This window comes from Alexandromys fortis, unplaced genomic scaffold (assembly GCF_014885135.2).
Source record: "Alexandromys fortis isolate MF-2015 unplaced genomic scaffold, M_Fortis_MF-2015_v1.1 scaffold_3, whole genome shotgun sequence".
Classification (NCBI taxonomy): domain Eukaryota; kingdom Metazoa; phylum Chordata; class Mammalia; order Rodentia; family Cricetidae; genus Alexandromys; species Alexandromys fortis.
Window position 1 is genome coordinate 34,677,401 of NW_026067909.1, and position 27,904 is coordinate 34,705,304.

Consider the following 27,904-nt stretch of genomic DNA (forward strand, 5'->3'; position numbering starts at 1 on the left):
AATAAGAAAGCATCTTTTTATTATAGTATATTAATCTATTTCCCCTCTTGATGCTTTCTGCCCCCTTCCCTTTTCTATTTAAGTCAGTATCTTTTATACCTCTGCTGGTTTAAAACTGTGGTCATAAATGTCCATGAGCCTCTGATCTCCCACCTCTACCTCCCAATGCTCTTAAGATTAGTGACCTGGAACACTATTTCCCATGAAACATCTGAGGGTCACTTTGCCCCTTTCCCAGAGACTGAGTCAAAACATCAAGTAGTATGTGCATGTGTAGTTGTTAACTGAGTCAACACCTAAGGGTTATCTTGTCCCTATTCAATAACTGAGCTCTATTTGGAGAACATTCACAAGGACTCAGGGAGCTGATGGAAAGTTCCCAACATTTTAGTACGTGTGTGGGCAATTGTTAGGTCCTTGGTTCCCAGGGGAGGGGGGAGCATTACTGCTGAGACAGGGTTGTCAGAAATGGTTTCAGAGTTCCATGGGGATACTGCATAAGAGTCTGTGGAAGCGTCAGAGTGGGTGACATTAGGGACGTGTTCTACTTTTTCTCCACTGTGTAATTCCCTGCTATCCCAGCAAGCCTTGCAATGGGTTGGGCAGTGCCACTCACTTCCCTTCTGTTTGAATTTTTGTTATAAATGTGAACCATTTCTTTCTAAATGACAGGAGGGAGGTATACGTTGAGATTGCCCTCCAGAGCACTGTGGGAGACTGTGAGACAGCAGGGCATCGTTGGAGCACAGGATGGAGAGGAGCAGGGTTTCATGGGAGCAGGGGGTGGATGGAGTGGGGCATTATGGGAGCACATGCTGACACCCAGCTGCTGACATCACAGTGCACAGGAAGTAAAGAGACCACATCCTGTGTCCCTTTGAAGGAAATGCACATAATTACTGGAAGCCATCATGGCTATGGCTGGACATGACGTTAGTCTGCCATGCCTGGGGCTCAGGTGAGGTCGCCCCTGACCCATGCTCCTGCTGTTGTGGGTTTTGCCAAATAGGACGGAGCTACAGCTACTGGCGGGCAAAGCCAAATGCTTTTCTTCAGCAGCGCAAACAAAACGCTGCATATCATGGAGCTATCCCTACTGGTGCATGGACATGGGTGCCCCACACAAGGATGGGCTCACTGTGTTGAGTGTGGAACAGGAACCACCCATTCCTGAAGAAGATGCTGGGATCCCAAGTGTGATCCCTTACCCCACACACATCACCAGTCATCTAAACTCAGCCCAGGAGTACCAAGTTTTATGCACAGTCCATGGGGACCCCAATAGATCACCAGCGAGACCGACTCACCAAAATGCAAAAGCAAGGTTAATTGTGTGCACAATACAAGCCTGCAGGGACCTCGTCAAAGCAGCTGGTGCAGCAGAGGCAAGAGGAGGCACTCTGCCCTTCTAGAGGGCATTATTTAAAGGCAAAACCCGAAAAGTTCCATTAGCAGGGTGTGGGGCGACCGGCTCAATCCTGATTGGCTTATATGTAGGGACTTTTCAGAAATTTTGCTTTTGAACCTCGCCTGTTGCTTGTCAAGTTTTCTTATTGGCTGACCTTCAGGTGGAGACATTATGTGGTTATCTGTACTTTCCAGATGGCTACCCTGTTACTTTTGCCCCTAGCCATTTATGAGGACCGGATTTTTTTTTCTTTCAGAAAATAGCTTACACAATACACAAGATAAAGGCAGAGGACAAAATGGGGGAACTTTGGTACTTCACTGAGCACATCCCCTGCAGGGCTGTGGGTATCCCCAGAGCAGATATCATATGGGAACTGCCAGATCAGACTTGGACGACGACCATGGGGACACACCCATCATGACCAGGATGCCATATGTGGACCTGCATGGGTTGCTTACCCTCCCATGTGGCACACCCCCCAACTCCAGGTTCTACCCCTACATGGCCAGCAATATGCTGGGCTTCAACTCCAGATGTCCCCAAGCACATAAGCATGCACACTCTGCTCAGAGCTTTCTGACAGGAGGACAGTCAGCGTGACAATGGCTCCCTGCATGGGGTTTTCACTGCATGGGGATGGTTTAAGCATTTGGACCATCCACGCTCCTTCCCACCCTAAAAAAAAAAAAAAATCCTAAATCATTGGGAAATTTCCTCAGGCTGCTCCCAAAATCCCTGGGGCCACAGTGGGGCTTGGGAAGTTGGATGTGATGTCATCTATGACAAAACCGATCTCTAGAGTCCAGTAGGATCTGTCTGACAGCAAACTGGTCTAGAGTCTCCTTGGAGGGCACTCAGGCACCTCCCATCATGCTTTGCTGCAGGACCCTGGGTCACTCTTTTCACTTCCAGGTTGCTTTTTTAGGGTCACTTGACTGTTCATTTGTAGCATTTCAGATATGATGACATCATGATGCTGCTTGGTTATTATCTACCATTTGATGTCATGACATTTCTGTTGCCTTCCTGACAGAGAGAGACATGATGACATCACAACAGTATTTGGTTAGTCTCTGAGGGCAGATGACTTTATAACGCCGTTCTTTGGCTCAGTATTAGACTTGATGGTATCACAATGTGTTTGTGGGAGTGTCCACCATCATCATCTGCATCTCTACCCATAAGTCCCCCTGCATGGGTCAGAAAAAAAGCACAGGTGGCATTTATAACATATGACCAATTATTCTAATTATGACAATTGTATGTTAATTTACTATGCAATACTTTATGCTAATTTATTACAATGACACACAAATCTCTCAATCTGTAGAATCTTCTCTGTTTTCAGGAAAACAGGGAGGACCTGCTGAAGAAACTGAAGCATGGGCCTCCTGTGTCGTCATGCACAGGGTGATAACTCAAATATTTTGAGGGATAAATGATGGACAAGAAGTACTGTGTGAGCACCCACTATCAGGGAGCATTGCATGAAGAATACCAAGTGAGAAACACCTTGCTCAGGGAGTACCAACTGAGGAGCACCCTGCTCTCATGGTGCATCAGGTAAGGAGCTCCCCAGCAGTCAAGGAGTACTATGTGAAGAGCATCCCACTTTCAGGAAGGATTGTGTGAAGAACAACCTGCTGTCATTGAGCACAATGGGAGGAGCACCCATGTGGTAAGTGCAAGAGTCAGTGATCACTCTGTAAGGAGCACTACCGCTATCAGGGAGAACTGTGTAAGGAGCCCAGCTATCATCAGTTCAACATCTAGAGAAAACTGCCTGGTGAGCACCCCTGCATCAGTGAGCACCGCGTGGTGAGCATGGTGTTCTCCATGAGCACTGTGTGAGGACAATCCCTCTTGGCAAGCACTGTGGGGAGCATCCAGTTGTCAGTGAACATTGTTGGGGAGCACAGATTCTCAGGGAGCACCATGTGGTGAGCAGCCCACCATCATAAGCACACGTAGGGGGTACCTCAAGGTCAGTGAGCAGTGTGAGAAGCATCAGTAATGGTAGAGCACCATGCTGGGAGCACCCTGCCATCAGTGAGTACCTCATGGGGATCATCCTGCCATCATGGAACATTGCATGGGGGAAGCACTCCTCCATCAGGGAACACCACGTGGGACGTACACCACCCTCAGTGAGCTCTGTGTGGCAAGCACATTGCCATCACGAAGCACTTCATGGGAAGCACCTGGCCCTTGGTGAAAATCGTGCTCACGCATCCTCCCCCGTGCAGCCACAGAGCGGGAAAGCGGCACCGCAGCAAGGCTGCAGCCAGGGCTTCCAGAGGGCGTTGAAGACAGAGAGCTGGCGGGGTGCGGGGGTAATGGTGGCTCGGTGCTTCCTCATAGCCACTGACATCTTGCTGAGCACTGTCTCGAACAGAGCTTCGTTGTCGGGGTTCAGCGGTCGTGACTCTGCAGGGTCTCGAGAGATGTCAAAGAGCAGGGGTGGGTCGTGGTGGGTGACATCACCAGAGCATGCGCATACACTACCGCCTTGGCAGCTGTCCGAGCCCTCCGGGGAGACATTGGGAGTGACATAATGGGCCTTCCACACAGTGTTGCCTACACAGGGGAAGAACCACATGACAAAGCAACTCCGTGGACTTCCTTTCATGTGACTCTGTGACTGTCATGGAGGAGGACCCCAGGGAACATGCTCCACAGTGGGGGGAGGCAAGACTAGGTAACATCATTGTGAGGAGACCTTTGACCAGAACGGATTGTGCTAAGGTCATGGGACAGTCATCTGAAGATACTTTCAGAGGCTTCTTCCTGATCCACTTACTCTCCCTCACTTCCTCATCCTCTGCATTTCCCCTCCCTTCTCCACAATTGAGCTTCCTTACCCCTTCCTCTTCCATTTACCCTTCTCATCACTTCTGGTACCCCCTCTTCCTCTTCCACACCTGCTTCCTCTTCCAGTTCCACTTTCTACTCCTCTTCCCATTTCCCTCCTACTTTTTCCTCTTCCTGTCCCTTTTCCATTTCTCTTCCTCTTCCTACTTCCTCTTCTGTTTCCTCCTCATCACCTTTGCCCCCCACTTCCTCTTCTAACTTTTCCATTTCATCTTCTCTTCCTACTTCCGGTTCCTCTTTGCTTCCACCTGGCCCTGTCTCCACTTACAGTCCCTCTGGTGCCACCGGACGCTGTGCAGGAAAATGCCACAATAGTGGAACAGGAACTCATGGTCCGAGTGCTGCACATGGCCCTCCAGCAATGGCATCAGGTTCTGGCCATCAATCACTCTTTGTGCAGGAAAAAGAGGAAGTCAGTGGGAGGGAAAGGGGCGGGATTTCAGTACAAATTCTCCCCTGCCAATCATCCCTCAGACCCTGCCCACACACGGCCCAGTCCCTCATCACCTGTCCTGGGGGAGGATCCCGCCACCCACGTGACTTAGTGTGGGGAGCAGGTCCATGAGGCTCGTGGGCTCCTCGATGACTCGTCCTGCCTCCAGCACTGTAGGCCACCTGAAGATGCCAGGCACACGCACTCCGCCCTCCCAGCCACCCATGCCACTGCCTCCTGTCATATGACCAACGTGAAAATGGGTAGGTGAGAGGGCTGAGAGCGAGGTGACTACTGCCCATTCCTGGGTCCCGGGTTCAAATCCTGCATCCTACCCCACCTTGGGGAGGTACGGAGGAGGGGAACACAGTAGCACAGGTGGCCTTTGACCTCCACACAGAGCCTGGGGGGACAATAGTGCATTTCGGGAGCTCTCACTCACCCCTGTAGACCCCATTCCAGCCACCAGCTCGGACCCCGCCTTCCTCGGCCTCCAGGCGGCCACCATTGTCTGATGTGAAGTAAACCAGGGTCTGATTGGTCAGGCGCTCCCGGTCCAGGGCAGCAAGGACTTTCCCTGGGGGGAGGAGATGGGGGAATATGTGGATATGTGGACAGTGTGTGAGCCTAATGTGAGTGCATGGGGTAGAGCCAAGGGTGGGGGCAGGACCAAGGGTGAGCATGAGGGCATGGGCAGGGCTTCAGGTGAGCACATGTGGTAGAGTGGTCATATGAGGTGGGGGCGTGGCCTAGCTTGTGCAGGTAGGTAAGGGGCCTCCCTACAATGAGAAGGTAGGCAGCAGTGGGGACCTACAATGAGCACATGGGACGGGAGTGGGGCCTGCAGTGAGCACCCTCAGTGTCAGCCAGGATGTGGGCGCTGCGGGTCCTTGAATCACATGGGATGACATCATATCTGATTATTGAACAAGTTATTTCCAATGATGTCAAATGACAATATGGCGCTATCACTCAGATAACAGGATGCTTCATCATTAAATCATGCCATGACATCACCAGCTGACGTTACAGACATCTGGGCAATCATATTTACTTCACGAACTCTTTACATATGTGATTTCTGCACTCAGTCATGTGACACTCACCTACCATCCAGTCTAGCTCCTCCACATTGTCCCCGTATGCCCCAAACTTGCTGCGACCCACGAAATTTCCACGTGTAGGCAACGGTGTGTGCACATGTAGGAAGGACAGGAACAGCAGGAATGGGCTGCGCTTGTGCCTGTGACAGGAATTCAGGGGGGTCACATGTCCACTCCAGACACCCCACAGCCCTTCTGCCAGTCATTTCCGAGGATAAGCCCTCAACTAGCCCATGTCAATCATCCCTCAGAATACGTCCACAGAGCTCCCATGTCAATCACCCCTCAAGACCTGCCCCCAGCCCTTCTGTCAGACATGAAGTCACCTGTCGATGAAGGCCAGCGCCTCGCTCAGCATCAACCCTGCCGCCCGTGCCTCATCAGCTGGCTGCTGGATGACATCATGGTCACGCATGATTATGCAGTTCCACCTGCGCACGAAGCCGTAGCTGCTGAACCAGGACAGGAAAAAAAGTGCAGCCAGGAATCCAGAAGTGGCCATGAGCATCCAAGGGACAGGAAACCAGCCTGCCAGGCGGGGCACCAACAGCAGGAAGGGGAGGGTGGCCAGCGCTGCTGATGTCACCCACAACTGAATTCGCAGCCTGCGGTGCACTTCCGGCCAGGCACCAGCACTGCAGTCTCCCAGCAGTCCCAGTGGCATCCCGTAGAAGAAGTCAAAGCCGTGGTTGAGCGGGTGTGCACAGTGGTCGCCACGAGATGCACAGCTCATACCCAGGTGCCACTTACCTGAGTGGGCGGGACGGGTGGCAGGGTGACGTCATTGGCATGTCATTATGTTGACATCACACCCTTGTGTCTGTCCGCTTTTCACATATTCTAGGCCTGAACCATTTTCAGTGGAAAATACAGCCTGACGAACACTGGAAGCCCCCTCTACTCTGGGCGGCACCTCCCTCCATGCCAGGACTCCAGCATGAATCCATCACTCTGCAGTAGACTGCACATATCAGGTGACCAGCTGACTTCCCCTTGGTGCAGGGCTGTCAGGAGGTGTGGGTGTTGATGACTGACAGGAGTCAATCATCGGGCACCCTGGTGTCATTTTTGTCAGGAAGTCCCACTCCCTAAGTTCCACCTGGCCACACAAACTATGACACCCCTGATCCCCCTTCACCTATGATCCCTTACCCCTTCTCACTATGACCTCTCCTCACCTCTGATCTCTTCCCCTTCTTCCTCACTCCTTCCTTCTCTGACCTGTGACCCTTTGCCCCTCAATTATGAACCACTCACCTCCTTCACCTCTCTGTGTTCTGACCTATGACTCCTTCCCCATGATGTGTGACCCCTCACCTATGACCCTCCCTTTCCTCACCCTCCTCTCTGACCTGTGATCCCTCAGGCCTCCCCTCTGTGACCTATGACCCCCCTTCCCACCTCACCTCTTCCATCTGTGACATGTGACTCGACCTCTCCTTTCCTCCTCTGACCAGTGACCCCTTCCCCTTCCACCACTGACCCCTTACCTCTCACCCATGACCCCTTCCCCTTAGAACCCTCCCCTCTCCTCTCTGAGCCCTGACCTATGAGTCCTGTGCGGTACCCCCTGTGTTGCAGCATCTTGGCGAAAGTCGTCTCATTGCTCGGGAGTCCGCCCGACCCGCCCAGCCACATGACATCACGGTACACATTGTTGGGTGACGCCATGCCTGGGGGAGCAGAGGTCAGGGGTCACGGCACTGCCATCTGAAACTGTACCCTCAGGACACTATCATGACATCAGCACCACAGGACAATGATATCAGCAGTCTCAGGAGGATATCATGACATCAGCACACCCACATCCCATCATGACTTTAAGTCCCGGTCTCTGGCCTCCATTTTTAGAGGCCCGTCCCTGTGCACGCCAAACCTTGACCCCTCCCCCCAGTCTATTTAAACTGCTCCCAGGAAAGTCCCGTTGTGCTGTCGTGCCCCATCACCCCCAACCCAAACCTCATTAAAACCTGGATATCCTTTACTTCAGCTTGTTGTGATTTGACTTAATTGGGATTTTTGCTTCGGCAGAAAGCTTAGTATCTTGATGTCAGTACTCTTATGCTGCCATGATGTCGGCACCCCAAAGACAATGAGCGACATCATGACGTCGGCACCCCTTTGGTTTCCCACTACAGGAAACAGAGGGGTCACCATGATGATATGGAAGTATATTTACTTATATGTAAATTTATTTGAGTGCCAATTAGTATATATTACTGAGAAATCAGCCAAGGAACACTGTCTTTGTAGACACAGTGCATGTTGGGTAAGGAGCCAGTAATAACATCTGAGCACTCAGGGTGGTGCATGCTGGGTAGCTGGCAGCCATGATGACGTCAGGCATACGTGGCATCCACCTGAGCCCATGGGGTGGTACATGATGGGTAGCAGGCTGACTGCCGTGATGTCATGCACACACCCACCAGTATGCACGAGGTGAGTCATGTTAGGTATGGGGCTGCCTGCAATGACTTCAGGCACATGTGGCAGTGCATACTGGGTAGCGTACTGTCCACCTGAGAGCACATAGCAGTGCATGCTGGTTAGGGGATTGTCCTTGGTGACTTTGGGTCACGTGACACTCACCTGAGCGCACAGGGTAGCGCCCTGTGAGGAAAGCTGCACGGCTTGGTGAACAAACAGATGCAGCTGCCAGGTGCTGTGTGAGCATCACGCCCTCGCTCGCCAGACGGTCAATGTTTGGAGTGCTGAGGGGGGTTCAGAGGGAGGTCATACGGTGGGTGTGGGGTCAGGAGAGGTCATGGTATCAACGTGTTACTCCCCAAGCTATGAATCAAGACTGACAGCTAGGGAGAGTGGTGGTATTCCTGTATCACTGCCCACATCAGAGTCACATGGGCTGCACGTGACTTCTGTGACCACACTCTTCTGTGGGCAAACTTGGGCTTCTGCAAGATGGCTGCCGCCACAGTGGGGGAGATATCACTGGATCACAGGAAAAAGGCGGGGGGCTGAGATGTGACTCAGTTTACCTGACAGAGGTGTTCCCGTAGCAGCCTAGGTCCCCCACGCCAAGGTCATCGGCCATGAGCAGCACAATGTTGGGGCGGGAGTTCCGAGTCACAAACTCACCACGTGTGTCTGCAAAAGCAAAGCAGAGGAACAGCCACAGGCAGAGGGTCCTGGAGAAAGGTGGGAGCAGCTTCAGTGTCAATCACTCCATGGACCATTCTTATTATTCCATATCCTCCAAGTTTCAGTGACGCCCAAGCTCAACCATTCAATCATCCCTCATACATGCCCACACACAGGAAATTGTGTGGCCTCTCACCGTGTGCTTTGTGGTTGCATCTTCTTCTGTACTAGAAAGAAAAGCACAAAAATAAATGTAAAAATATAAGTGCGATCCCTTGTCACCTGAATGTGACCTGGCTGTGTCATCATGCTGACATCATTCTGATAGACTTTTAGGTCAACAGGACCGCCAGGGTGGGGCTTATTTCATGCCAAGTAGGAGATATTTCTCAGGTTTACAGGAAAAGACATGACTTTTAATTGCAGCTCATTATGTGACCTGTTTCCCAACAAGTGGCAGTAGTTGGAGACAGGGCCACTTAGAAAAGGTGGAGCCTAGATGGTAATTGTAAGCCCTGGTCTCTGGCCTCCATCTTTGGAGGCCCTGTTCCTGTGCCCACCCAGAGGATGGTCAAGATGCCCTCATTCTATTTAAACTGCTTCCGTGGAAAGTTTCCTGGTGGTATCTTTACTCATGTCCCCCCTGCGGTGGTCGCATTTGCGGCTTCCAGGTTCCCCCTTGGGTCCACCTGAGAGCACAGGAATCCCATTAAACCTGGATATTTCTAATTTGGCTTATTGTGATTTGACTTGATTGGGATTTCTGCATCAGCAGAGAGCTCATGTTAGGAAAAATTCCTAACAGTAATTATGTGCATTTCCTTCAAAGGGACACAAAAAGTGGTCTCTTTACTTCCTGTGCACTGTGATGTCAGCAGCTGGGTGTCAGCATGTGCTCCCATAATGCCACTTCATCCACCCCCTGCTCCCATGAAACCCTGCTCCACTCCATCCTCCCATGTTGTTGTTCCTCTCCATCCTGTGCTCCAACGATGCCCTGCTGTCTCACAGTCTCCCACAGTGCTCTGGAGGGCAATCTCAACGTATACCTCCCTCCTGTCATTTAGAAAGAAATGGTTCACATTTATAACAAAAATTCAAACAGAAGGGAAGTGAGTGGCACTGCCCAACCCATTGCAAGGCATGCTGGGATAGCAGGGAATTACACAGTGGAGAAAAAGAAGAACACGTCCCTAATGTCACCCACTCTGACGCTTCCACAGACTCTTATGCAGTATCCCCATGGAACTCTGAAACCATTTCTGACAACCCTGTCTCAGCAGTAATGCTCCCCCCTCCCCTGGGAACCAAGGACCTAACAATTGCCCACACACGTACTAAAATGTTGGGAACTTTCCATCAGCTCCCTGAGTCCTTGTGAATGTTCTCCAAATAGAGCTCAGTTATTGAATAGGGACAAGATAACCCTTAGGTGTTGACTCAGTTAACAACTACACATGCACATACTACTTGATGTTTTGACTCAGTCTCTGGGAAAGGGGCAAAGTGACCCTCAGATGTTTCCCCTTACTTCATGTGATCTGACAATCGCTCTACAGTCAATTATTGGTAATAACCCTTTTAAATAAGCCAATCATAATAGTTAAAGAACAATCCCTAGACACCTCTTGCTTCTGTGGTTTTTCCCTTTAAAAATAGCCTGTACCAGCCATTTTGGGTCTTTCTAGCCTCCCGAATGCTGAAAGACCCTGTCATGACAGAATTAATAAAATGCTCATGCTATTATATCAGCTGTGGTGTGAGAGATAGTCTCTGGGGGGATGACTCCTCCTCAGTGATTGGACTCTAGGGTCCAATATCCCTTACCCCACCCCAGGTGACAGATCCTCACTTAAGCATGAGCCCATAGAGACACAGTAGGAAGACCCTGTGCACACACAGCAAAGGATGTGGGATATCCTGGGCTAAAACCATTATAACTGCTGATTCCTTATTAATTTCCAGAATACCAGGGGCCCAGAGGCCCAGGTGAATGCATAGACCCTCTTATCAGTTCCTGAAATTTGATAAAGAGGCCCATGGCTTCATTAAAAAATAATTCCAGGGGTAGTAGGGGCAGAATCATGAGCAGTATTTATACTTCCAGGGTCTTTGATATCACAGGGTTACCTCAGTCACCCCAATTACTTAGACATGGCTGTTTTATAGTAATTGTGTGATGTGTCGGGAGTCTGAGTTGCTAGTGATCAAGAATGAAGTTCAAAGGGAACTTGGACAGTTGTTAAATTTTTCATCACTCTCTGTGGCCTCAATTACATAGCCAACCAGGCAGGGTTGGGCAGGGTCAATAAAAAAACATGGGGTTTGTTGGTCCTGCCTGATGTCACATGAAAACTACTTGACTTTCTGTGATTCCCTCACATTATCGTAGGAGAATATTCAGACAGAGAAACAGAAATTTACATACTCCTGTCAATAAAATATATGACATTTTCATCATAACCTGGACACCAGTCACTCCTGTCAATCAAACTCCCATCATGACCCAGACCCCAGTCATCTCTGCCAATCAACACAGGTGATTTCCCAACATGACCCAGACCACATTCACCCCTTTAAATCAAACACTCACTTCCATCATGACCCAGACTCAAGTCACTCCTGTCAATCAAACATTTCCAATCATGACCTGAACCCAGCCACAGCTGTGAAACAAACACACATCGTTTTCCACCATGACTTGGACTCCAGTTACAGCTGTTAATCAAATGTATCTCATTTGCTATCAAGACTGGACCCAGTCACACTTGTCAATCAAACACACCATTTCTTATCATGACAGACAGATGGAGGGACAGATAGCTCCTGCTCCTGAGCAGACAGCACTCCTGAAACACCCTCAACAGCTATCACATTCTCCCCCCAATTCTGGGGTCCCCCCTGCTCAGGAGCCACAGAGAACCATTGACCCTCTCCCCCCACCCCTGCAGTGTGATAATAAACTGAATAACCAACAGACTGCACTCACCCTGAGCTCCTGCTGCGGCTCCTATGTGGGGACACAGTCCTTTCCCATCAGACAGGGACACTGGCTGAGCCTCATTAGCATATCTGGTTACGTCTGCCTTCATTAGCATAATTAAGTATCCTACCGTCACATTAGCATAATTAAGTATCCCTCTGAGCTCATTACCATAATTACATACTAATTAGGGTGTCTGGGCTCAGCAACCTCCCCTTCCAGATTCTTTAAAAGAGAGTTTTAATGATAACTTGGGAAGAATGAAGCTGGGGTTACACAGAGGTTAAACCACTGGCCTCACAGGAACTCAGCTACCCACATGTCAATCAGCATCATGGAGGACTTTCAGCCAGAATTAATGAAGAATAAATAGGGAGGGGCCTGATGCATGCTAGAAGGGGCCTGGAACATGATGAGATGGACCTGGGTATGATAGGAGGTGCCTGATGCATGCTGGGAGTGCTTTGCGTATTATAGGAGGGGCCTGGTACAGGTTGGGAGGGGCCTGATGCATGATGGGAGTAATTTGTGTATTATAGGAGGGGCCTGGTACAGGTTGGGAGGAGCCTGATGCATGATGGGAGGGACTTAGGTATTATGGGATGTGCCTGTGTATTATGAGAGGGGCCTTGCTTTACAGGAGGTGCCTGGTGCATGCTAGGAGGGGCCTGGTGCAAGATGGGATGGCCCTGGGTATTATGGGAAGGTCTATGTTTTTTGGGCAGGGCCTGGTGCATTACTAGAAGGGCCCTGTGTATTATGGAAGAGGCCTGGTGCATGCTAGTAGTTTATGCATGATGGAATGGGCCTGCGTATGATTTTTCTTGAGATCACCAGAGTGTGATGGATTAAAATGTCATATTTACAATTCCTAAAAGACTTTCATTTTCTCACATAATCAACTTGTAAGAGGTGGGACAGACTTGTAGGAAATGGTGGGTGTGCACAAGGCTAACCTACTGGCTGCAGCAGACTGAAACATGAGAAACCACTGCTACTTTCAGGGTTATTTTTATGCTTCAGTCTTTAATACACATCAAGCCTGTGTATTATAGTTATCTTTTTGGTACTTTCTAACTTGAACGTGAAGAGATTTATTAGAACTGACACCAATACAAAAAGCAGTAGGAAATAAGGAATAGAGTAACAATGTCTGGGAGACTTGAAAGACAACAAGGAAAGAAGATGGGGGGGGGGGGGCTTAGAGAGAGTCCTAGGTCCAGGAGAACTTTCGTAAAGAACATTAAGGTGCCAGTTAGAGTCTGACCTGTCCCTTTACACATTTTATTGAAAGTTTATGTAAAAGAAATTCACCTTTAAGTAGGTTTTGCTGAGAAAGTCGGCCTGGTGACTTTTTTCCAAGCTTACAAGTTTTAACATTGAATTTTTCAATGTAAAAGCATAGGCGAATTTACATCTTTGGCAGTGAACAGAACATCTTCCTCCCACAATTAGTTCCCATTTCAGCATCACCAGCATCTGTGCATCACTATTATTTCAAAATATAGATGCCTTTACTGTTCAAATACAGTTGTAAATCACACAAGTCTTAGCGTTTGGGGATTGGTAAAAGTATACAACTTGAATTAGTTGTTTCGGGTATAGGGGAATTTCAAACAGACAAAATAGCAGTTTATCGAGTACCAACAAGGACGTTTGAAGCAAGCAGACATAAACCAATGTTGTTTGTACACCCTGGTGGGGTAACTTTGACCAGGGCTGGCAGTTTCTTGGGAATGTTTATGACTTTGCTGGGCTGCATTCACCCTCCCCCGTCGCCTAGTTAGTTCCTGTCTAAAATAGAGTTCTTTGTCAAAAGCAGTTTGTTCTGCTCCTTCACCACCAAGCTAACTTGTACAGATTACCTTAAGGAACTCAGGTGGCCCTGCAGCTCCTGCTGGTCTAACCTCCTCCCGGGTAGCAATTTCTACAGAAACTTGTAGCATCCAAGGTTGGAGCGGCTGAGAGGGGCGGGAATTTCCCAAAATAAAGTTAAATTACGCAAGAATCTCTACTGCCCAGGCCTGTCTGGGCGGAAGACCGGTTCCAGCCGGATTCGTGTCGACCCTGCCCAACCAGACAGACGGGTTCCTCCCAGGTGGGTGGGTGTTTGGAGGGGCAGGAGGGGGGGGGGGACGGACGGACACCGAGGAGAGGTTAGAACCGGCTGAAACCGGCTGGCTCCTGATGCTCCGCATTCACGGTGAGTCTGGGTGGGAGGCGGAGGGGCAGGGGGAGGGGACTTTACCCGCGCGGACAGATGGCCTCGTCGTGGGGTGAGGAGGGATATCCACGGTCGGCGCAAAAAGCAGAGTGAGGAGAGGGAGGACAGAGGAGAAAGTTCGTCCCTCCCCCACCCTCGGGAGAAAAAACAGAAATAAATCAAAGGGTCCTTTTTGGTCCTATGGGAGGGCCAGCACAGCCAGTTCCTGCAGGTCTGTGTGGGAAACCTTCGGGTGAAAATGTTGGTTGACAAAACAAAACAAAACAAAACAAAAAAAAAAAAAAAAAAAAGAGTTAGTTTTGCAGAAAAAGTTTGGAGGGAGACAGGAGAGATGACGAGTTGGGAAAATAAACTGAATTAAGACGGATGAGAATAAAAAACTGAATTAGGAAATGAAGCTTATTAAGAATGATAAATGGAAAAATTTTAAATTAAGAATTAAGTTAAAGAAGAAATACAGACAGAAGTAAAATTTGAAAGCACACCGAAGCGAAATTAAACTAGAAATGAAATTAAATGAAAAGTTAAAATAAAAAAAAAAAAACAGAACACTGCTTTTGTGCCGGTGTGTGGCACCCATCCCAGCATGGCATGTATGAAAAAATAGGTAAACAGATGAGGAGGGAACATGCGTCAGAACATGATTTCTGTGATTTTTTGACAGAGCAAGATGTGAGGTGATGCTTTCAACCAAACACAAAAAACTAAAAATTTTTAGAATGTTAAAGATTTAAAAAATGATTTTTAAAAGTGAATATTTTTCATGACTCCATCAAACTATCGTCCAAACCTGCGGGCCCTGGCACAATCCCAACCTTGCAGCAGGACAGGAAAATCCTCAGGAATCGAAATATTTGCACACGGCGGTTTAGAGGGCAGTAACTGGATGATGAAATTTATCTTTAAATTCAGTTTCAACCGAAGCTAAAAATGGATGAATGGTGGGTCATTCCCATAATGCACAGGCTCCTCCCACAACAAACAGGTCCCTCCCCTAACACAAAGGCCATTCCCATAATACACATGTCATTCCCATAATGCACAGGCCTCTCCCACAATGCATAACCCATTCCCATAATGCACAGGCTTCTCCTAGAATGCACCAGGCCCTTTCCCAGCATGTACCATGCCCCTCCAATAATATACAGACCTCTTCCTGCATTCACCAGACCCCTCCAATAAAAAAAGTCTCCTCCCAGCATGCACCAGGCCCCTGCCAGAATTCACCAGGCCCCTGGGAACACATACTACACCCAACTTGCAACAGTTCTATTCCATAATAACAGGCCCCTCCCAGCATGTGCCATGCCCCTCCTATAATACACAGACCCCTCCCAGCATCCATCAGGTCCCTTGTAAAATACACAGGCCCTTCTCAGCATGAAGCAGGCCTCACCCATAATACACAGGTCTCCCCCAGCAGGTACCCAGGGCCCTTCCCAGCATGCTCCAGGCCCTTCCCCTATTTCCACTTTCTTGCTATCAGGTCTCCATCAGTGTCCTCTCACCCAACAGTTTCCTGACCGGCATGACTGAAATACCCACTCTAGAAAGGGTCACAGTAATGATGTCACAGGTGCTTCCTTAGGGGCATGGGCAAGTGAGCAGCACATAGGGTGATTGACAGTTCTGTCAATTTTCACTACCCATAATTCCCTGGAAAGTGTCTCAGTGAGGTACTTGCCACCTCACAGGGGCCTGTGGGCCTGTCCTGAAGTATGATTGGCACAGGACGAACGTGGGCATGTCCGTAGGGATGATTGGCAGGAACGCTGTGGGCCTGTCCTGAGGAATGATTGACAGGAAGGCTGTGGGCAGTACCTTTACTCAGGCAGGTAGAGGGACAGGGACTGTGCAGGTGTCCTTCCTGTCACATGCTCACTTGTCATGTGTTTACTTCTCGCAGGAATCCTTAGGCTGAAAGTGTCATGCCACATTACCTACATACCTGGTAAGAGAATCTCCCAGCAGTCCTTGTTGTGGAAACATAATTGATTGACAATTTATAATTATTTGTAAATTAATCCTGTATACTTCCATCGTGGCCATGTAGCTACTCAGTATGTGATGGCGTCAGTGCTCCCTGCCTCGGTGATGTGACACTTGTGTTTCAGGAATTACCTTGCCACTCTACTGGGTGTCTTCTTGGGCCTGAAGCTGGTCACAGGCCTGGACGTGTCACAGTCTCGACCCAACTTCCTCCTGCTCCTGGCAGATGACCTGGGCATTGGGGACCTCGGCTGCTATGGCAACAGCACCATCAGGTAAGGAGAGGGAAGGGCTGTGCTACCCATAATACTCCACATGATGGTACCCATAATGCTCCTCACCAGGATACCCATAATACTCCTTACCATGGTATCCATAATATTCCTCACCAGGATACTTATAATGCTCTTTATTTTGGTACCCATAATACTTCTCACAGCATGGTACCTATAATACTCACAGCATGTTACCCATAATAATCCTAACCTTATGTTACCCATAATACATCAGGATATATGCCCTTCCCATGATACCTAGCTCTAGGCACTGATTCACTTGGGGGGTGCGGAGTCAGCTCTGAATTTCCTATGATGCCTAGCACCAGGTAGTGACAGCAACAGCAGGCTGACTATGCCCAGCAAGACTGACATCAAGATCACATGGGTGTGTGTGGCCCACCCTCATGCCATGACACACGCCCCTCCCCCACAGGACCCCGAACATTGACCGACTTGCAGAAGGTGGCGTGAGGCTCACACAGCACCTGGCAGCCGAGGCCGTGTGCACGCCAAGCAGGGCCGCCTTCCTCACTGGAAGATACCCCATCCGCACAGGTGGGCAAGCCTGCATGCCTGACCCCTGAAGTCACTGTCCCCTAGGGATTCACTGGTGATGTCACTTCCTCCACTAGGCCACACCCCTAAGTACCCTCAATAGTCCATTGAGCAATGATTCCGCGCACCGTCCCACTGATATCACGTCCTCATACCAGACCTCACTGATGATGTAACTTCCTCCAACTAGGTACTTGGGATGATACCTCTTCCTTCCACTGGACCCCACTGCTGACATCACTTCCTCCACCTGGTCCCGCTGCTCCCATTAGGCTATTGATGTCACTTCCCTTGTTCTGCCCCCACTGGTGACTCCCCTAGGCCTGAATCCTAAATCCTCCTATTGACCTCTGACTTCTTCCATGGATGATCCTGTTGGTGAGGTCACTTCCTCCCACTAGACCCCATTGTTGACATCACTTCCTCTGTCATGCCCCATTGATGATGTATTTGTCCAATGTCCAATGATATCACTTCTCATTAGGCCCCGTTCCTGAGTTCCTCCCACTGACCTCTGTCTCCATCTATGTATGAACCTACTGCTGATTTCACTTCCTCTCACTATGCCCCACTGATGACATCGCTTCCTCGTAGATAGGACTCTTAAGTTTCTCTATGAGAAGCATAGCCAGGGGTATCCTGGGAGCTATAGGAGGCAGGGCCAGGGGCTTGCTGGGAGCTGTGGGAGCAGGGCCAAATCCTACTGTGTGCCCAAGTCCTACTGTGTGCACGTCCTTTTAACTCATCTTCCTTCTGGTGCAGGCATGACTTCTGGTAATGGCCACCGTGTCCTCCAGTGGGCAGCGGGTGCTGGCGGCCTTCCTGCTGAGGAGATCACATTCGCGAAAATCCTGAAGGAACAAGGCTACGTCACAGGCCTCATTGGTGTGTTCTCCTACGTTATAGGATAGTGATGTGATTTGATGTGGCCTGGGTTGGGGTATAGGTGGTGGTGACATCTGTCTTGGGCAGGTGGTGATGTCATCATACCTGGAGCTGATGGTGGTGACATCATCTGACATGACTGAGTGGGGGTGAGGTCGTCTGGCGTAGACTGAGTGGCAACGTCATGTGATGTGAAGTGAGTGGTGATAGCACTGGACCAACAGTACCTGTCCCGTTCATCATGCTTTGTGGTTTCCTCTCCTCCACCCCACCACCAGGGAAATGGCACCTGGGTCTGAACTGTCACTCTTCCTCTGACCACTGCCACCACCCGCTGAGTCATGGATTTCAGTACTTCCTGGGGATGCCACTGGGCATGATGGGGGACTGCTCTGGGACAGAGCCTTCAGAAAAGCGTGTGACACTACAACGCCGCCTGTACCTGTGCAGCCAGGCATCTGCATTAGCAGCACTCACCCTGGTTGCAGGGAGACTCACGGGGCTCCTCCGTGCACCACGGTGGCTGCTAGTCCTCATCCTGGCTGCTGCAGCCACCATGTTTGCTGCTTCACGTCATGTTGGTGACCTCATCATATATGCTGATTGTTTCCTTATGAGGAACCACACTGTGACCCAGCAGCCCCTGCACCTCGAGCGGGTCACTGGCCTCATGCTCCGGGAGGCAGAGATCTTCCTGCAGAGGTGAGTGGCCCAGGGTATGGTGCTCCTATCCCTGCCCTCCCATGAGAGCCATCAAAAGGTAACTATCAAAAGGCAGTGCATGGTGGGAAATCCCTGACCCCTCCCTCCACCTTTTCCCCCAACCCCTTTCTTCCTCCATCCTCCCTCTCTCTCCTGTGGTGCTCTGTGAGCTGTTGACGTCATGTGGCAGGAGAGTGGGTGCCCAAAGGTGACATTATTCACATGGAATTGGCTAGCTGTACACTCAAGTTTGAAGTAGACTTACAGGAACTGGGTGTGGAAAAAATTGATAACCTGCTTGGTGGGGTGTCTCCAACCATTGGCTGCTGAAACATAAGCAGAGGTAGGGGATGGTGTGTGTGACAACAGCTTTGATGTAGAGCCGGGGACACATGATTTGTAGATAAAGAGGTGGGTGATCGGTATTGGTTTCTTGGTTTATTGATTGGTGGAGACTAGAGGGAGCAGAGATAAGCAAGAGGGTGACTGATGGGAGAGTCATGGATGGGTAACCGATGACAGATATTGAGGGACTAGCTGACAGCTGATACAGAAATGCAGTTACTAATAGATAGATGATAGATCAATACACACACAAGACAGATATGTGATTGACAGGTCTGTAAAGGATGATTGATAGATGATAGATACAGATTGATTGACTGACAGATACAGGATTGATTTACAGGTATATGATTGACAAATAGATATAGATATAGGTATAGATTGATTGAGAGATATATGATTGACAGACAATAGATACTGACAGACACATGATTGAGTGACACATGATAGGTAAAGATTGATTAACAGGTAAATGATTGATTGATAGATAATGGCTAAAGATTGAAAGAAACGTGATTGACAGATGACTAGTAGATGACAGACGATTGATGGACAGACAGAAAGATGGAACAGAAAAACCACTGCTGATGTCAGCAGGCAACAGGCGGAAATGACTGAGACCTAGAGGTAGGACTACAGGAAACCGGCAGGGAAGTTGGTCAGAGGCAGTGATGTGTGATGTCATTGAAAAGAAGAGGGACTGTCATAGTTATCATTTTCCCATGGGCGGTAACATCAGCACCTCACTCCCCCCATGATGTCACCGCCCCCTCCCAGGAACAAGCACCACCCCTTCATGCTGTTTATATCCTTCCTGCACGTGCACGTCCCCCTCGTGACCACTGCAGGCTTCCAGGGGCGGAGTAAGCATGGGCTGTATGGGGACAATGTGGAGGAGATGGACTGGATGGTAGGTGAGTATCGGACATAGCATGGTTGCTGGGTCTGATGGGAATGTCCCGTTTTACATATTTCCCTGATTCCTCCCACCCCCACCCCATGTGTGGATCCCAGGGCCTGATAGGAATGCTGTGCATCACCATTGTCCCTGGGTCGACATGCCCCCTCTCCCATGGTCCCACATGTCCCCAGTCACACATGTTCATCGTCGCAGGACGGATCCTGGACGCCTTGGACCGGGAAAGGCTGACAGACAATACGCTCGTATACTTCGCATCTGACCACGGTGGCTCCCTGGAGTCTCGTGTGGGTCACATGCAGCTTGGTGGCTGGAACGGGGTATACAGAGGTGAGCTCGGTACTCTCCCCAGCCTTGAGCTGTGTTCCCATACATTCCTTGGCTGGTGGTCCTGTCTCTCTCTCCCATGATCCTTCACTCCCCCCCCACCCACCGCAAGCTTCTGGTTATTCAGGTGAAATGTATCCTTGTATGGTATCCCCATCCTTTCCTCACTACCTCCCATGGTCCTTCACTCTTCTCCCCACTTCTGGTTCCCTGGGGTGACAGGTGTCCTGGGCTGCTGGCCTGGTTCCTCCCTCCCAGGGGCCTTCACTCTCTTCCTCCACTTCCTGTTCCTGGGTATCCTGGAGTTGTGTACTTGTCTCACCCACCCTCATTCTCTCCCCTTCCATTTTTTGCCACTTCCTATTTCCACCAGCTTCAGTCTCTAACCTGACTTCAGGTTCCTAGCCTTACTCCAGTCCTTCCCTCACAGGTGGCAAAGGCATGGGCGGCTGGGAGGGTGGCATCCGCGTTCCTGGTATCTTCCGCTGGCCCGGGGTGCTGCCCGCAGGGCGGGTTGTGGATGAGCCCACGAGTATGATGGATGTGTTCCCCACCGTGGTCCTCCTGGGGGGCGGGACTGAGCCAAGGGACAGGTGAGCAATGACATCACACCAGAAATGAGCCTGAGTGACAGCTGCTGTAGCAAGTGTGTGGGGCAGGGGCTGGGCTGAGCAGGGTTAGCATCAACATCATACCGGAAGTGAGCTTGGGTGACAGGTGTCTGAGTGACAGCTGCTGTCACAAGTGTGTGGGCAGGGGCTGGGCTGAGCAGGGTTAGCATCAACATCATATCGGAAGTGAGCTTGGGTGACAGGTGTCTGAGTGACAGCTGCTGTCACATGAATTCAGAGCTTGGGAGGTGTTTAGCAGGCCAAGCACAAGAACTAGTGAGCCATGATTTCACACCAGATGTGGGCCTGGATAACAGCTGCTGTTATATATGAGCAGATAGGGTAGACAGGAGGAGGATCGAGAGACAGATTAGCACAGACATCACACAGGAAGTGATTCTGAGTGACAGTGGCTATTACTTGGGCAGTGGGAGAAGGAAGCCATGAAACCAGTGAGCAATGATATCACAACGGAAGTCAGCGACAGCTGCTGTGATGTGGGTACAGGGTGGGTGTGGGGCAGAAGGGTGCATGAGCAATGATGTCACTCCAGAAATATACTTGAGTTTCACGTGGGGCTGTTACATGGTATGGTGGGGGGCAAGGCTGCAGAGGACTTGAGTGACAGGTGCAGTGTCATGTGATACAATACACGGGTGGGATAGCAGAGAGCTTAAGGTACAATACATGGGTGGAATAACAGAGAGGCCGTAGGGCCACCATATTGGCATTGTGGAACACCTGTTTGATTGACAGCCAATGTGTCACCGACCCCCCAGGGTGATTGATGGGCGGAACCTGCTGCCCCTGCTGCGTGGGGAAACCCAACACTCTGACCATGAGTTCCTGTTGCACTACTGTGAAGTGTTCCTGCATGCTGCGCGCTGGGTGCAGCGCGACCGTAAGTTCACAAATAATCCCTCCCTCTGGGGAGTACTTTCAGATCAGAGTGACCATGGGTTAGGCTTTCCTTTTGGCATTGGTGGGTCAATAAAATCTCTCTTAGGGATGTATACTATTCCCCTCCCCCAAGTAGACTTGTGTCTCTTTATCACTGGTATTGGCAGCTGTCAATCATCCATTTGACTGGCAGGAGGAAGAGTCTGGAAGGTTCACTTCATGACCCCGAACTTCCACCCAGAAGGGGCCGGCGCCTGCTATGGCAGCGCAGTGTGCCCATGCATCGGGGATGTGACAGAGCATGACCCGCCTCTGCTCTTTGACCTCTCCACGGACCCGGGTGAGACCCGCCCACTGAAGCCTGACACAGAACCCGAGTTCCACACTGTGGTGGGGAAACTGAAGCAGGAGGCAGCTCAGCAGTGGCATTCACTAAGCCAGATTCACCAGCAGCTGGGCTCCATCTACAACATCTGGCGTCCATGGCTGCAGCCATACTGCGGGGAGTTCCCAAACTATGGGTGTGACCTCGAGGAGTGACACCCACATTACCTTGGCATGGGACTGAGAGGCAGGGCCCCACATGTCTATCATCTCCAGAACCAGAAGTTATGTTCATCCAATGCATTATAGGTGTGGTGTAAGGAGTTCTTTTGGTGAGGTGCAATGCGGGTGCTAGTATAGGGTGTTCCACTAGTGTGGATATGACCTCGAGGATTGACACTCCATACAAGACATCCTTGTGAGTCTGTGGGGTAGGACTCACATGTCCATCACCTTTAGGATTGGATATTAAGGCCATCACAATACTTTGTGGGTACTGGTGTAGGGTTATCCACCTGTGTAGGTGTGACCATGAAGAATGACACCCATGTGACACCCACTGGAGACATAGAGGCGAGGTTGAGGTTATGATTGCTAGGAGTGGTGTTCACATGATGCCATGAGGGGCTGAGGGATGGGACTTCACCTGTTCATCAGTGTCAGAACTGAACATTATGTCCATAGTAATGCATTGTTGTTGGGTGTTTCTGCAGATTTATGTAGGTGGTTTGACTCAGGAGTGTTAACAGCTAGTTTTGATCTGCCTTGTCTCTAGTACCTTCTGAAGTCTTATCTGAAAGTTTCCCAGGGGTGCAAAATCTATGCAAAATTTGGATTGGGAAAAATCTAGCAAACCATGAAATTCCTTGATGGAATATTTGCATTTGTCATTGCCCCTTTGAGAAGCTTAGATAAGATGTTTTGGGATATGGAAATCAACTTTTTAAAGGTGTAAATTAGATAACAATAAAAATGCCCTTGGCTATGGAAAAGGTCTCATTCTGTGCCTGATTCCCCTTACAGTTGGAAAGGTTAAAATCATTCTTAAGGTGCCTCTGCTTCTTCTTTCCATGAACAAATATCCAATCTTCAATATTTGGCATCCAACACGGAGCTTGAAGAAAACAGAAGATTCCTTGCAGTGAGGAGGCCACTAGTTAGTTCCCAGCCACTTAGCCCCAAAATAATCACATAGAAACTGTATTATTTAAATCACTACATGGCCTCTTAGCTCTAGCTTTTAATTGGCTAACTCCTACATATAAATTTAACCCATTTCTCTTAATATGTGTATCACCACATGTCTGAGGCTACCAGTAGCAAATACTCAACTTCCAAAGGTTTATTTTATATGATTAGATAATGAATATGATAGTTGAAACAGAAATCAGAATAATCTGACCTGAATAACCATGTGGGTCACCTTTATTTCTAAGCTGAGACAGAGTAATAAATTAGTGCTGAATAGGCATTAGAGATAAAAAATAAGAGCTATAACAGTAGTACAACCCTAACCTATATTGTGTTAGGTTTCTCCATTCTGTGGTTCTTATTTCTACTTCCTTCAAGCCCACCTCATAAATGACAGCTGTTTTATTCTTCATGGTATAAATGTTCTAAATGAAGTCATCTAAAATGTACATTTAATTCTTTTCAGATTTAAAAAGAAATATATTTATTTGTCTTCTGAATGAATTTTTCTATTTAACAATCCCCTAATAGCATCTTTCATTTGAGCATTTCTCAAAGTATAGATTAAAGGGTTTAACATGGGAGTTATCATTGTGTAGAACACAGCAACTGCCTTATCAATAGGTAAAGTAGTTGCAGGTCTCATGTATACAAATATGGAGGGCAAGAAGAATAATGCAACCACTGTGATGTGGGAAATACAAGTAGAGAAGGCTTTGCATCTCCCATCTGCACTGTGGTTTCTTAATGAGTACAGGATAACTGTGTAGGAGCCCAGAAGAAGTAGAAATGTTAATAGACAGATAAACCCACTGTTGGCAGCAATAAAGAGCCCCAGAATGTGGGTATCAGTGTAGACCAGTTCAAGCAGAGGGTTAAGCTCACACATAAAGTGATCTATGACATTAGGGCCACAGAAAGGTAAATCAATAATGATTCCATGAAGAAACCCTCCCATCCATGACACCCCCACTAGCAGGTTACAAACTACTCTGTTCATAATGGTTGCATAGTGCAGGGGCTTGCAGATGGCCACGTAGTGATCATAAGCCATTGCAGTAAGCAGGATGACTTCAGCAGCTGCAAAGAAATGCTCTCCAAAGACTTGGGTCATGCATCCATTGAATTGAATAATCTTTTTTTCAAGAAGCAAATCAAAAATCAGTTTAGGGTTATTGACAGAAGAATAGCAGGCATCAATAAAGGAGAGATAAGCAAGGAAGAAGTACATAGGGGACCTTACCAATCGACTGTGTGTAATGGTGACAAGAATGAGCAAATTTCCGATCACAGAGACAATGTAGATGACCAAAAACACAGCAAATACAATTTTCTGCATCTTTTGGTTCCGTGTGAGCCCCAGAAGAACAAACACGGTCACATTCCTCTTTCTCCTTGACTTCTTTGGATAGTTAATCACATTTCCAGAAAAAATAATGCATCCTCAACTTCATTTAATTTTGGCATTTTCATAATTAACATTTAAATGCTGCTCAATTGTAAAATTTTTTGAATATTGTTCATGTTGTCACATACGAAAATTTTTTTTTATGCTTTGTCTTATTCAAACTGACTCTTGGATGACTAGATGAAGATGACTGCACAGAGTATAAACATAAAGAACTTCTGTAAATGAAGCTGGAGGTGAAGAGATTCAAGTAGTTGGAGGATCAAATAATGACCACCAATGTGAAGCTAAATATTTCTGTTCTTACTTATATGAAATAAGAAACCATAAAAGATAATTGAAAATATAACTTGAAAACTAACAAGTCATTAGTCTAAGAGGAAACTCGGGACACCAATATAGTAAACTGACTGTCATGCCTTGAAAGAAACAGAATTGAGTTCACTTCTCCATCAAATCCAGATAAGGAAGCTCAGGTATTAGACTATTTGTCAAGTTTTCTTTACATTGCTTGATAAATATATTTTACTTTGCAAAAAAAAATACAGATAAGTTATGATTCAATATTTTTCATACAAATTAACAGGATCTAAAAAATTGCTTTATTTGCTTTTCTAAAATAACTACAAATAAACAATTAAAGTGACTCGATGAATATAAAGAAGGTCAGGGTAATAGTCAAAGCTATTTGATAAAGAAATAAATGATTGCTACAAAATAATGCATAATAATTCACAGTATATATGAAAGAATTGTAATAGCTATAATAACGTATTTCTTCTATGTACTGCACATTGTTCCTCATTTTTAAATACTCATTCTATGTAGCTGCTGCTATTTATCTATTTTAGAAGTAAAGGAATGATGGATAGAACCATGTATAAGTTCAATATCAATATTAAATAAATTGATAAAGTCTACTATCTCCTAGTAGTAGTTTCTTATAGGTATTTATTTAATCCCATTTAAATAAATTTTCTGGTAAATCACAATATTTTCTACAATTTTTGTAGTTATTTTTACAATTTTATATCTTTAGATGGAATTATATATTGTATGATTTTAATTATATAACAATTTAATTATTATATAATATAACACTAGAGAAGTTAATGTTTCTATGCTAGAAATCAGAAAAAAGATGACCTTGACTATTATTCTTACTTAATTTCATCTCTCAATTTTTTAACAAATATTGTTACTAAAAATGTTATCACCAAGCTCACTAATTGTCATTTTATACAAATATTAGTTTATAATTTGCTCTGAATATGCTTATAACACTTCATTGCATTTCACATAATTTTGATGACAACTTTATATAACCAATTTTGTCAGTNAGGAAATGTTGGTAAATCTCATTTTTTCTACAATTTTATACCTATTCTTACAATTATATAACATTATATGTAATTATATGACATATGATTCTAGTTATAAAACAATTTTATAGTTATTTAATATAAGCTAGAGAAGTTAATATTTCTATGCTAGAAATCAGAAGAAAAGGTGACTTTGATTATAATTATTCTTACATAATTTCATCTGTAATTTTTAACAAATATTAATAAAAATGTTATCATTAAGTTCAATAATTGTCATTTTATAAAATATTAGTTTATAATTTGCTCTGAATATGCTTATAACACTTCATTGCATTTCACATAATTTTGATGACAACTTTATATAACCAATTTTGTCAGTGAACATGTAGATAATACATGACATACTTACATTCCAAGTACAAAGAAATGCATGCTACTGGACTCTTGAAATTGTTCCTTTATCTTGGTCTAATTTAAGCTCACTTTTACCTAACATCATTATAAAATGGGATCCCAGAATTATTTGGTAACCCATTAAGAACTATTGCAGCAGGGGGTAAAATATCCATTCAAGAATTGAAAGGAGCAAGTAAGAAGCCAGCTCTCTCTCCTGTCTCTCCTCTCATTTTATATTCATTTCCTCGTACCACATGAAGCTGCTTTATCATCTGTATATAAAGTGAAGCCTGCCTTATAATTTCCTGTGAGAATTGATTAAAATAGAGAAACCACCATTGTCACATAATGGTGAGAAGCATAAGGCTTCAAGTTATTTTTTAAAGTTGTGTATACATAACAGATAAGCTTAAGTGGTGGGCAAAAACATGAAGAAACTTTTGACCCTGTCATGAACTGAAGAAGAGTCATCCCTAACCATACTTTCTAAGAAGTCACAGAGCTGGATCTCACAGTGAGTTGTCTGTGTTTGTATTAAAATTAAGAACTTAATTATAATCCAATTAATACTAATCTTTTGGACTTATGAGTGAGAGGCTCAACTAATCATTTTTATCATCATGATTTATTTTGATTATAATAGAAATTTCAAAAGGCAAAATATTTCATAAAATAGATAGGTTTGTCTTATTATTGCAAGTTTCAACAGTGGCTGCAAGTCACAGAAATAGTGATCAATCTCATTGGGACCACAGAAGGGTAAACTCAATGCCTGAAATATCTGAGCTAAAGAATGCACACATGATACCACACAGACTATGGACACCAGCGTCCCACAGACCTGGTGGCTCATGACGGTCATGTAGTGAAGAGGCTTACAGATGGCGACATAGTGGTCAACAGCCATGAGGATGAGGATGAAGATCTCTAGGGAGCCAAATAAATGGAAATAAAACACTTGTATTAAGCACTCACTAAAAGAGATAGTGGCCTCCTTCGTAAGTGAATCCACAATGGTTCTAGGGGCTACAGTTGTAGAGAAGCAGGTGTCAGACAAGGATAAGTAGAACAGGAAGTAGTACATGGGACTCCCAAGTGCCTGACTTGTCTTGATGGTAGCAATGATCAGCAAGTTACCCACTAATGTCTCCATATAAAAGAACAGGAAAGTGGCAAGCACTATGTTCTTCCTCCTGGGGTCCTGTGTTAAGCCAAGGAGAAGAAAATTGGTCACATTGATACTCAGCTGCATGGCTCATGAGTGGGAAGGAAAGTGTATAAAATGTGTCATCTGCAAAAGATAAACTAATTTTAGCAAGTAGTATGACATAGTTAAAATAAACATATTTCTTTCCTATAATTATATGTTCTACTTCTTGATTATTAAATTGCTATTCCCAATCTCTATATTCAGTTTCAAGATCTTTATTAGTGTCACAGAAGCTCATGAAATTAACACTTTTTCCACAATACTGTCCATATATAAACTCACTGACTTTAGCATGGTTCTGATTAAATTTGCACTTCAATTAATATAAAATGAAGTAGTATATACTTTCCTTTTTTATTTAACTAATTGATCATGGGCAAAATTTCTGATGGGGTATGATTTTTAATCTATTTTT

At 46.8% G+C, this 27,904-nt stretch overlaps 4 protein-coding genes across 7 annotated transcripts; 1 reads left to right on the forward strand and 3 right to left on the reverse strand.

Annotated features, from left to right (window-relative positions):
* Positions 1–2,057: 2,057 nt before the first annotated feature.
* Arsh (arylsulfatase family member H) lies at positions 2,058–14,278 on the reverse strand. 3 transcript variants are annotated; one of them, XM_050137166.1, is made up of 11 exons: positions 14,149–14,278; positions 9,114–9,144; positions 8,815–8,964; positions 8,408–8,529; positions 7,366–7,491; positions 6,145–6,568; positions 5,822–5,958; positions 5,158–5,292; positions 4,790–4,952; positions 4,551–4,672; positions 2,058–3,988 (listed from the first exon to the last, which is right to left on the reverse strand). In XM_050137166.1, exons 2-11 carry the CDS (start codon positions 9,131–9,133, stop codon positions 3,636–3,638), a joined length of 1,752 nt encoding a protein of 583 aa, XP_049993123.1. In that variant the 5' UTR covers positions 9,134–9,144; positions 14,149–14,278; the 3' UTR covers positions 2,058–3,635. The 3 variants fall into 3 exon arrangements, with proteins under 3 accessions (XP_049993123.1, XP_049993120.1, XP_049993122.1); XM_050137163.1 differs by lacking the exon at positions 14,149–14,278 and having other exon boundaries at positions 9,114–13,762; XM_050137165.1 differs by lacking the exons at positions 7,366–7,491; positions 14,149–14,278 and having other exon boundaries at positions 2,059–3,988; positions 9,114–13,762.
* On the forward strand, positions 13,893–22,951 carry LOC126498473 (arylsulfatase L). 2 transcript variants are annotated; one of them, XM_050137168.1, is made up of 11 exons: positions 13,893–13,998; positions 16,031–16,075; positions 16,239–16,388; positions 16,825–16,946; positions 17,709–17,831; positions 18,110–18,533; positions 19,656–19,792; positions 19,993–20,127; positions 20,555–20,717; positions 21,515–21,636; positions 21,829–22,951. In XM_050137168.1, exons 2-11 carry the CDS (start codon positions 16,053–16,055, stop codon positions 22,173–22,175), a joined length of 1,746 nt encoding a protein of 581 aa, XP_049993125.1. In that variant the 5' UTR covers positions 13,893–13,998; positions 16,031–16,052; the 3' UTR covers positions 22,176–22,951. The 2 variants fall into 2 exon arrangements, with proteins under 2 accessions (XP_049993125.1, XP_049993124.1); XM_050137167.1 differs by having other exon boundaries at positions 13,990–14,103.
* A 149-nt stretch (positions 22,952–23,100) lies between these two features.
* Positions 23,101–25,353, reverse strand: LOC126498170 (olfactory receptor 4C46-like). The gene is made up of 2 exons (XM_050136513.1): positions 25,347–25,353; positions 23,101–24,593 (listed from the first exon to the last, which is right to left on the reverse strand). Exons 1-2 carry the CDS (start codon positions 25,351–25,353, stop codon positions 23,635–23,637), a joined length of 966 nt encoding a protein of 321 aa, XP_049992470.1. The 3' UTR covers positions 23,101–23,634.
* A 20-nt stretch (positions 25,354–25,373) lies between these two features.
* Positions 25,374–27,531, reverse strand: LOC126498171 (olfactory receptor 4C16-like). Its single transcript, XM_050136514.1, has 2 exons — positions 26,977–27,531; positions 25,374–25,400 (listed from the first exon to the last, which is right to left on the reverse strand). The coding sequence occupies exons 1-2, from the start codon at positions 27,529–27,531 to the stop codon at positions 25,374–25,376; spliced, it is 582 nt and encodes a 193-aa protein (XP_049992471.1).
* Positions 27,532–27,904: the final 373 nt, after the last annotated feature.